The 11,518-nt window shown below is 41.0% G+C and overlaps 1 protein-coding gene across 1 annotated transcript in view; it reads right to left on the minus strand.

Moving 5' to 3' along the window:
- The window catches only part of LOC101857109 (acetylcholine receptor subunit alpha-type unc-63-like), a 13,923-nt gene extending 7,246 nt beyond the window's left edge, over positions 1-6,677 (minus strand). Inside the window, exon 1 of the mRNA XM_035969556.1 lies at positions 6,595-6,677. Within this exon, the coding sequence (XP_035825449.1) occupies positions 6,595-6,677 (83 nt within the window). The remainder of the gene's footprint in view (positions 1-6,594) is intronic.
- Positions 6,678-11,518: the final 4,841 nt, after the last annotated feature.

Here is an 11,518-nt window from a genome sequence, read left to right on the forward strand (position 1 = left end):
CAAAAAACAAGTGAATGTCTTAGCAGTGTTAATCGTTTCTATCCACTGCTCTCTGTTTGCTTTAGTAATGTTTTACGGCGCTCGCAACTGCAAAAAGTAATATGAGCGCCAAGGGATGGATGACAACAGAGAAGTCCAAACGGGGAATCAGCCTTACTCCGCTCACCTCTCTAGCCTCAAAACAACAAAGTCTGCTTCGACTATCAAGGCACCCCGGAAATAGCAGTTCACAAGAAAGTGACAAAAATGCAAAAGAAGAAGAGGTAAAAATGGCGATAGTAAGGATGAGGAAAGAAAAAGCAGCAGTTCCCCCTCTAAGTTGTTCCGATACAGCATGAGCATGACATTGAAAAACTACGCATCACGGAAACAGGAAATACGTACGACTAAAAATACGTACCTAATACGTACGAAATACGTACGTGTAAAATACGTGTCATGGAACTGCACCTTTATACTACGTGCAGAATGTGTTTAGTGCATAAACGAGTTTAGAGTACATATACTTATGTATACCATGTACACAATGTCTACAAGCTGGTCCTTCTTCTAACTGCTTACAAAACAGCTCCTTCTTTACTTTTTTGTTTGTTTTAACCCTATCCGTAGGTCGTGTTTTACTATCATATATTCATGCCACTTAGGGGACTCTGTGCCACCACGTTCCAAAGAAGAAATTTACTCGTTAATCTGATCCGTACGTTTGGCATAGCAGTCTGTCCAAATGACTTTTTTGAGACATAATAAAAGTTTCAACGAGTAATTTGAACTGTGAAGAACACAACCTCGTAGGTACAAAATGACCCCAGGGCGTACGGATAGGGTTAAAACACACAATACTTCATCGTTTCACGTTCTCGTTTCCTTTGTTTCACTCACCGATTCCATGGCTTGGTGTTAAAAGTTTGGTTTAATCAATCGTTGACCCCTGCCACTGCGAGTGTGTGTGTGTGTGTGTGTGTGTGTGTGTGTGTGTGACGAAGAGACATTTCCCAATCCAAAAACTAGGTATCTTCATTCCCTTGATACCTCCAACCCTTACAGTGACCAGACTCGAAGATTCTCCTCACAGTAAGTCAAAGTGGTAAGCAAAAGGAAAAAAAATATCATACAATTGTCCATACATTTCTCGCTTGAGATCTAGATCTAATACATATTTTGTATACTAAGTCTGAGATTTACCAAACCAGGTTTGCTGTCTAACACACTATGTCTGCGGTTGAACACTCCACGTTAGAGGCCACGCATAACAGGTCTAACATACCACGTGTTTTGTCTAATTTTCCACATCATATGTATGACATCATCATCATCATGTGCCTTGCCGACTGGCGTGGGCGATCATGGACATCCACTTCACTCTGTCTTGCGTTGCAGCGATGGTGTCTGTTGTTCTTGCTGCTCCCAGCCATGTTGTCATTCTGTCTGCCTCTGCGTCTCTTTCCATCAAACGTGCCTGTTGTTACATATCCTATCTGAATTCTGAGCCCCAACATCTGAGATCTAACCTGTCACGTCTGTGGTGCCATATGCCACGTCTGTGGTCTAAACTCACCACTCACCACGTCTGCGTTCTTTTTTCCCATACATGAGATCTAACTTATCACGTCTTAGATTCAAGAAAAAAGAGAGAAGGATAGAGAGAGAGGGGGAGAGAGAGAGAGAGAGAGAGAGAGAGAGAGAGAGAGAGAGAGAGAGAGAGGGGGGGGGTCTTATATTCCACGTCTGATTTCGAACTTTCCACATTTATAAAGATTGCAAGTCTTACTTTTCACATAATATTTGAGATCTAACGCACCTTATCTTAGATCTAACTTACCACATCTGAGATCTAACTAACCACATAATATGTGATTTAAATTACTACATGAGATCTAACTTACCCTATGAGATCTTATCCCATCTAAGATCTAAATTATTACAACATCTGAGGTCTACATTACTGGATTGGGGGTAATAATCCTATCACCTCTGAGATGCAACTGATAACATCGGAGATCTAAATTACCACATCAGAAATTGTTCACCATATCAGATCTAACTTTCTATGTCTGAGATCTAATTTATCACACCTGAGATCTAACTCACCACAACTGAGGTGTTACTTACCACGCCCCTGATTCCTGTCATCTGAAAGGAGACATCTACTGTGACCGTACCTCTTGGCCGCGCTCTCTTATTGTAGTTGGAAAGTATAGAGTCTTGTAGGGCAGACCCAGAGTCAGAAGAGTAGAAGTGGCAGAGCTGAGGACAGAAGCATACTGGCAGCCCGCGAGGGGGCTCAAAAGAAGTGTGTATGATGTCGACGTGTTGTTGTAGTGTTTCAGCATGCAAAAATAACTGATTTGGTTAGGGATAGTGCTTGTGCCAGTGGTCGTGTCATTCGTCTCAGAAACGTCTTCTTTTCTTTTTTTTTTTTTTTGCTTTCGTTGTTGTTGATGTTGCTGTTGTTGTTTTGTTGTTGTTGTCGTTGTTGTTGTTGTTGCAGCTGCTGCTGCTGTTGTTGTTTTGTTGTTGCTGTTTGTGTTGTTTTTGTTGTTGTTGTTGCTCTTGATGTCGTCGTCGCTGTTGTCGTAACTGCTCACAAAGATGAGAGTCTGTAGGATTGCAGGTTGCGCTCAATGCTTCATAATAAGGTGTGCTTGTTTCGGAAAATCACAAGATATACTATATTCCTCATATACTTTTTTCTTAAAATGATGAACAAATAATTCTCAAAATCTCTTTCAGTAACAAGTTCCCTTCGTTAACCGATGCTTTGACTTAAGCTTTGTATGAACCCTGCAGCAGTGAATATTCGCGACAGATTGGCAATCTAATTTTATTAAATATGTGGAGTGACAACCTTATGGGGATCAAAATATTGTGCCAAGTGCATAAAACAATCCGTAGAGGAAAACACAAGTAAATGACCGAAAACCTCGGAGCGAAACAACACACGACCGGCCACAGGCCAAGTCAAACCGGAAGTCCTTTGCAATGCTTTAGGGTGTGCAAAGGATACATTTATATATCTGGAGAGATTTTTAAAAATTACATTCCGATAATTTTTACTTCTGCCCAACTTTTCGACGAGTTTTGTACAATGCGCCGTTGTCCAGTTTCCAATAGATCGCCAAAGATTCAGGAGACGCCCTAAACCCAAGTTTATGTGGTCTTGTCCATTTTGCTATGTTCTCAGCATGTTGTACAAAGGCTGTCTCGCTGTAAATTGTAATGGAATTACGCTGGATCAAGGTTTATGGCAAAGCATTAGCGAGATGGTGCAAAATATTTCGCTACGAGAAACCAGCATTCAGCAAATGATGAGATCAAAGCGCTTTTGGCTCTTGAGAAGTTAGTACTATGATGACGCAAAAGGCTTTGATTTCGCAATACCCATGCAGGTCGATACTACTGTGCGGCTTCTCGTTCTCTCCTTCATTACTTGCCACCCTTTAGGCTGCCTTTGTCAGCTTTCACTTAATGGGGTTCTATTTGTCCAGTTTTTGTGAACCGGTACCTTGACACGTGATGTTTATTGAAACCCTTTCCCCTGTCAAAGTACTTAAACCTAAACATTATATATGTGGTCATTCCGTCTAGGAAAGTGCTTTCAATGTGCGAGTCTGTGGACACAGCGGGTTAAGGACCTTTAAACGTTAAAGAGGGCATTACAGGCAGACAAGTTAAAGGTCAACCTCATTAAACGTTGTTGATGTGTTTGTTTTTTTCTTATTGTTGTTTTTGGTGGGTTTTTTAACGTCTTCTCGAGCGCGTCAAACTGTCGTGACAGCGAAGATCGAAAGAAAATATGTTTCATCAGACATGCAAGAACTTTCTACGTCTTTCTGGTGTCTAAAAAATCCCAAAAAGTGGATGTCACAAGAAGCCAGTATGGATATTTGCAATATCTAAATTGTACAATACGGGTGCAATTCCACTTTCACACAGAACCATTACTTTCGACAAGGCAATTCTTATTTAAAGTCAATCTCTACAAATCTGAGGCAAGTGTGTGGAGAACGATGAAAGCATCCGATCCCAGATAGCAGAAGTTCTCGAATGTCCAAGTCCGGATTCGACAATTGAACAAGGGTTACCGACTTTGGAGCCCTCCCCTTATCAGCTGAGCTAACGGTACACCAATACAGCGTATCGTTATGTTTCTTTTAGCGTCTTGGTTTATTTGGAAAACTGGGTGCGAAAGATTTTAGCAACACGGCAATGTGATATTATGCTCTATTAGTAACAAGATTATGAAGCCAGCTACTTGAACCATCTTTGGATGAGTCGAACGCCCTACTAGCAGACAAAAATACGTCATTGGGAGATTGCTTGGACTCTCTCTCTCTCTCTCTCTCTCTCTCTCTCTCTCTCTCTCTCTCTCTCTCACACACACACTCTCTCTCTCACTCTCTCTCTCTCACTCTCTGTCTCTCTCTCTGTCTCTCTCTCTGTCTCTCTCTCTCTCTCTCTCTCTCTCTCTCTCTCTCTCTCTCTCACTCTCTGTCTGTTGGCTAGGGGAGACAACTGGAAGGAAGAAACAGAGGTGATACACTGAAGACAAGATACCCCAATTACATCTAAGCTTAGGCCTTCAGAGTTCTACTATACTGTTTCCTATCATTCGAGGAGTTGTACCTTCTGCTGATTTATTGTTTGAGTGCGTTTTCGTCTCACAATTTTCGTGTTTTTTTAATTTCGTCATACCTGTTTTCGTTCCATCCGTTTTTCGTCCCGCATTGATTCGATTACTTAAAGGTTACTGCTATTTCCACTCTAATTCTAAATTGGTTTTACGATATGCGGAGAAAATTCATTGTTTATAATCACATCAACAAGGAGTTGTGAGTAGTTTTTCGTCTGAGGTGAATTTTTTTTTTTAGTTTTCAAAATATTGTGTCCTTGATCAGTTTCAATAAAGAAAATATTCTTTGTAATTAAACTCTTGTTAAAAATATGTTATAAATCCATGGCAAAAGTGTGCACATAGTTTACAATCTGCTACTGTCTCAAGGGATGATAGGCTGAATTTTCTAGTAAACAGCTACGCTAAACTACGGTATGTCTCAGAATATCACCACACCCACACATCAGGCACAGAGAGAGAGAGAGACAAAGAGAGAGAGGGGGTGGGAGAGAGATAGATAGATAGATAGATAGATAGAGAGAAAGAGAGAGGGAGATAGAGAGAGAGAGAGAGAGAGATAGAGAGGCAGAGAGAGAGAGAGAGAGGAGAGGGAGATAGAGAGAGGAGTTAGAGTCGAGTATAGGTATCGAATTGAAATTCGCAACACTATTTTGCAAATGTGGGATGAAAACGGGAAAAATTGTGGCTGTAGAAATTGGGTTGAAAACAACCCAGTATTCCAGAAAGATTTCCAATGTTTCTAATGGTGGAAAAAGCACCCACAACCGTCTCTATAATCTCAGACAGGGTCAAGTTACACAAGTTTGAGACATTTCCTGTGTGGGTTTTTTTGTTCCTTTTGTTTCCTTTTGTTTTTGTTAGTCTGTTTTTGTTTTGTTTTTGTTTGTTTTTTGCAAAGGGGGTTGTTAAAAGTGATGGGTTTTTTTCATTCTTTCCAATGAGTCAAGTATTCTTCCTTCGGAATGGCATGTCTGTGTTTAGGATGCGCAAAACTCATTTTATAAATCGATGGACAAGAAAGGTACAAAAATTAATGTATCAAATATAGAAGGAATGAAAAAAGAAAAGAAAGAAAGACAAACAGGCTGATAAGCAGAGAGACAGAGAAGAAGAAAAAAGGCAGAAAAGGTATAGATAATGAATAATGCTAAAAAGAAAAAAAAAATTCTTATTAAATTGTATTATAGTGCGGTCAAAAATTCTTTGCACACCTTATTGTGAACTATCTCAACAGACGAATATACTTTAAAGCACCTGAGCGCTGTTATATAGAAAATTCCTTAATAAATAATAATTTTAAAAATCCTAATCGATGATATCTACTGACTTTAAAAGGTTTGCACCCTATGAGCTTGGACAATAGCACTTTTAAAAGCAAGTCCGCCGTACTTCTTCTAATCTCTAAACTTTGCTTACGGAACTCATGTTTTGAGCACGCTAAGTGCAATAACTGGTGCGGAAAAAAAAACTTTCGGTCATGTGGATCTATCTTTTTGCAGGTACTTGCCAACTTTCAACTCTGCAGCTGTCGTAGTTTTAGGGGAAAAGTGACACCTGTGTTTCCAAATTGCCAAATATATTATGATAGATGTATAGATTAATTCTCTATTCCGCTTTCGTGGTTGTACACTCCAGAATTTCAAAGGTGTGGAAACAGTGCGCATGGCTAAGGAATGGAAACCTCACTTGTTTACCATGGCGTCTTAGAAGACGGACTTTCCCAAGTTTACATCTAAACGAACAGGCTCCTCAATAAAATGGTGCACCCTTTAAATGATTCTGAACCTCAATTAATTTTGTCAAATTCGAAAGTTAAGAGGTTCGGAAGTTTTAGGCGGCCAAAGTGACGAACTTTCACAAATATAATACATAGAGATAAAGATAAAGATAGAGATAAATATGTAGAGATAGAGATAGAGATGCCTTTGGAGAATAACTTGGCATCAAATTGCATAAGATACCAGACGTAGAAGTTCTCAAAAGGACAAATGCCGAGAGTCTGTTTTATAAGCTCAAAAGGGCTCAACTTCGCTGGGCTGGCCATGTCGTAAGAATGCCTGATTTCAGAATCCCTAAGGCAGTGCTCTATTCTGAACTGTCCTCAGGGAAGCGTACGTAAGGTTGGGGCACCCAAAAAAGCACTACAAGGACACCCTGAAAATATCTCAAGAAGACTTCAACGTAAATCCTTCGAAATGGGAGAGCCTAGGTCCTGTCCGAACCAGCTGGAGAGCAGCAGTCATAGTCGGCAGCAAATAAAAAGAGGCTTCATGAGTAAGAAATGCCGAAAACCAGAGAGAAGCCCGCAAGCTGCGCTCACCAACAAGTGGAAGGGGAGCCTTGAAATGTTCAGAGCGTTGCAAACTTTTCTCTGCCAGAATTGGTCTCATAGGCCACAGCAGAAGTCACAAGCCATCTCAGCCTTTAATTCTTCAAATTCTTCTATTTTGCTGCAGAAATATTCTGCTTTGCGGATGTATTGGCAATCTACAGACATTGATGGACGTGTTTTTAAATCTAGTCTCAGTTGTTGATGAAACATATGATTAAGTTGAGACAAACTGACATAAACTACTATGAAAAATATGGGTGACATTGATTCTCCGGTAAAAAGACAATTGAAGATAAGTTGCGCCACGAATTTTTGACGGCACTATAGTTGAACAAGCACAACTTACGTAAGAGGTACACGACACTCAATTTATCTGAAGACATAGCAATTGTTTCTACGCAGACATCCAAATTCAAAAGGCAGTCTCAGCGGTAAATCACGGCAGAAGAATAGACTGTTGCAGTCAGTGTACCAGTCGCAGTTTTTATTCAGTGCGTTTGTTTCCTTTGACTAAGTGCTATTGACCAATCGGAAATGATTGATCGCCGAAAGACTTTTGTAACTGAGAGAACAGAGTGGGCTTTAAGTGTACAAAGTACTGTTAAAAAGGAAGTTTCCGGGCCCCAATTGACATAACAGAAAAGGTGGGTATGTTCGATCAATAATCTGATAAATGGTCACTTTTATGGACAAGCGGGCTAACCCAAATTTCGGGGATTTCCAGAAATCTTGGCCAACACCAAAAGTGAGAATTGCCCTACCTACAGTAGAAGTTTAGTTTCATTGGTGTGTATATTAATTTGTTTGGTCATAGAGAAAACTCTCCTTGTCTTTTGAAGAAACTGAACAAGGGTTCAAAAGCTTTACCTTTGATTTTCTTAAAACAGTATTTGTCGGGATAGCTCCCTTGTGCTTAAAAGTGACCAAACATGAAACAACTAAAAGCAGCAACTTTTCATATTATTATGATTTGGTCACGTGTGTGTGTGTTTGTGTTTGTTTGTTTGTTTGTTTGTTTGTTTGTATGAGAGAGAGAGAGAAAGAGAGAGAGAGAGAGAGAGAGAGAGAGAGAGAGAGAGAGAGAGAGAGAGAGAGAGAGAGAGAGAGAGAGAGAGAGGGGGCATAGCTCAACATCATATGATGCGACCCCTTCCTCATGCAACAACGCACTTGTTCAGATATGTTTAAAAGTACATCTATATGTCCTCCCCCCCCCCCTTTCCCCCTGGCCCCCTCTAAAAATAAATACTTGTTTTTAATTAGCTTTCCGGGTCCTGTTGGGTCGTAACTTAAATGCAGAAGTATAGTATAAAAGGGACAAACGTAGAGGAAGTAAAACGTCAGTGGGGGAGGGGGGTATTTGTTTTCTCCTTTTCATCTTTTTGTTATCCTAAAAACTTTTTTTTTAACTTTCAAATCCAACAAGGACATCAAACTGTGCTTGTAAAAATGGATTTGGGAACCTCCAAAATATTTAGGCCTAATTTCAAGTAAATGCAAAGGGGGGGGGGGGGGGTGTGGGGTGTTGTTTGGGTGGGGTTTTTTGTTGTCGTTGTTGTTGCATTTTTTATTTTTGTGGGGGGGGAGGGTTGGGGGGGAGGGTTGGGGGGGAGGAGCGTTTTGCTTCGTTATTTTACATGTAATCCCCTCAGCATCGCTACAAAATCGTAGTAGATGTTACCAAGACGTACTTCGACATAAATGATATACTGTCTATTGGCTTTTTAGGGGGTGTGGGGTGAGGATTTTTGTTTTTGTTCATGATGGGGAGCTTTTTTTGGTTTAGTGAATTCAAATACCTGGGCATCATTTTCACAGAAAACGGCAAACTATATCGAGAAATAGAGACTAGATGCCAGAAACCAATGCAGTCAGTTATAAATTCACTCCTCTCCTGAAATATCTCGGCATCCACATGAACACCAAGGCGACGCTCATCAACGTCATCTTTTAACCAACGCTCACATGATATCAATCAGAGCAAGACATGGTCCCTTACTAAAGCCCTCTAGAGAAAGCTGGTCACATGCGAAATGAAATGTCTAAGAAGAGCGGTAAACTTGACAAGGCGAGACAAGATAAAAAATGAAGTCATATAAGCGACATGGTAGGAGCAACACCAGTCCTACCACACATTGAGAAACAGAGGATCAAGCGGTTGGGACACTTCACACTTCTTCTTCTTCTCCTTCTATCCCTTGGTTGGGGCAACCGTGGGGGCACCACTGCATCCGAAAACCGGCTCTCGCTATTTCTCTTTGTCCTCGGCTTTTTTCAGATTGTCACCCATCTCTTTCCTGTCCACTCTGTAATGTTGTCCTCCAATATCCTTCTCTGCCTTCCTCTCTTTCTGTTTCCTTGTACGGTTCCTCACACGGATGCCTTCAAACCAACCAGCTCTGAAGGCATACAACATCAGATAATCTGGCTGGAGAGCCAGAGGAAGTCCAGGACGACGCTGGAGAAAATCTTTGGCAGACACTCTCAGAGCTCACGGGTTGTCCTTTCTACAGGGCACTCACTATGCTGCAGACAGACGCATGTGTCTCCCCGCGACACCCACCAGGACAAGCGGAAGACAAAAGTAAAACAAGAAAAGTTTTTTGTTCTGTTTTTGCGTCCTCCTTTTTTTTGCGTTTCGTCCATTTCATGTTTTCGCGAACGTTTTCAATTCGCAATTTGTTTCTCCAACAGAAACACGGACAAACACATCTTTTTATTTTTCGATCTTGTGAGACAGAGGAGCTTCTGCATCAGCGGGAACAATGAAGGACAGAGGACAAAGCCGAAAGGACTCTTCTGACCCGAAACCTTCTCTGTCGAACAAGCCTCACCGGATTGCGTCGTGGAATGTTCTCACCTGGTATGAAGCAGGAAAGAGTTCTCAAGTAGTACCAGAGATGAAGAGATACCCGCTGCTTATACTAGGAGTCAGCGAAACACACTGGATACAGTCTAGACAGAAGCAGCTCAGCTCGGGGGAACAATTATTCTCAGGATGTCAGGCAGCTGCATAACAAAGAAAGTTTTGGATTAGAATCCACAGGGTAAGAGATCAAGGGGAAGACTGCGTAGAACCTGGAGAAGAACGCAGAAATCGATGTACAGAAAAGTGGGAAGACATGGAATAACATCAAGAGGCTAGCCCAGGATAGAGAAAGGTGGAAGGTGTTTGTCCGTGGTCTATACCCTGGTGCAGGGTGAGAAAGGCAATGATGGCGATGATGTGTTCCAATGCAGTAGCACCTCTTATAATACATGTATATAGACGGAAAATAAATTACTAACCAACCATTCTTTGTAGAACGTGTGTTGTCTTATGTAACTCTGTAACAGTGCCGTTTCCTAAACCAAATGCAATGGCTTAGAACAAGTCCCTTCGGGCACTCAGACACACAGATGCTTTTACAGACTATATCCTGATTTTACTTTCTTAAAAATTTTAAATAAAATTAAAGCAAGCATTATTTTCCCACCATAGGCTCCCTACGTGTGGGTTGGGGTGTCTGCCGTCACAACAATCAATGCTTGTGGAATGTGGAGCTTTCAAAGCAATGTTCGCCAGGCAATACTCAACCCTCACCCCACCATTTGAGTTTGTGAAAGCATTTAATGAGTCTGAGTCTGAATTTACCTGCATGAGGGCAAATGCAAAGCAGTCTTCCATGGTGTCAGACGACGTTATCAGTTAGGCAAAAAATGAAATCTGTGCCACTTTCCAAGTTTTGAGTCTGCAAGTTGTAAGCTCTTGTAAAGTCCAGCTGTTGGATTTTTTAAAATCACGAATATACTTAGTGAAATTGTCCAACTAAAAATATATCAAACATCTGCGTAACTTATCAATATCGAATTAACTCGTCTTGTTCCAGTGTGTTTGTTCTGAAAGTATGGTTGGTGAGTGTTGCAGAAGGCTATACTATTCGAACTACGTTTTCCTTTTGATAAAGTGGCCAGTTGAAAATATTACAACTGACTTTGCCAATCGGTAACGGACTTATTATACTTGTATGTTTTACCTCAAACTCTTACACTTCACGTTTCATCAATAGAGAATGACAACCGAAGATTAAATGTGGCGTTTCAAAGGGGGAACACCTTAAAAACAGATGGCGATACGAGTACTTTGTAAGCGATTTATGCAATCAAGGCTAACATGCCAAGCCAAAATAAGCCCTGTAAAATCATTCATACCCCTGGCGGTTCACATCTTGGCACATCAGAAGCAAATTATATCTGTCAACAAAGCAGGAGTTCACAATTTTCCAGCTCCGAGGATATTGACGCAGATACTATTTTACTTTTGTCAACTGATTTCTAATTTGACTGTGTAAGGCCTACATTGTGTCTATGGGTTTTTTTCCGGGTTTCTTGCGTGTCATTTTCTTTATTTGGGAAATGCGTTTGACTGTATATGTTGAGGTCGATACTGATTCTGGCAACGAAAGAGAACCCACAAAGCTGTGCAACCGGTGTCTGTGGTGTAGCGGTTTGACACTTCGCCGTCGGGCCCAGTTGATCTGAGATCGATTCTCGAGTAGAGAGAATTTTAGTAG

This window comes from Aplysia californica, unplaced genomic scaffold (assembly GCF_000002075.1).
Source record: "Aplysia californica isolate F4 #8 unplaced genomic scaffold, AplCal3.0 scaffold00155, whole genome shotgun sequence".
NCBI lineage: Eukaryota > Metazoa > Mollusca > Gastropoda > Aplysiida > Aplysiidae > Aplysia > Aplysia californica.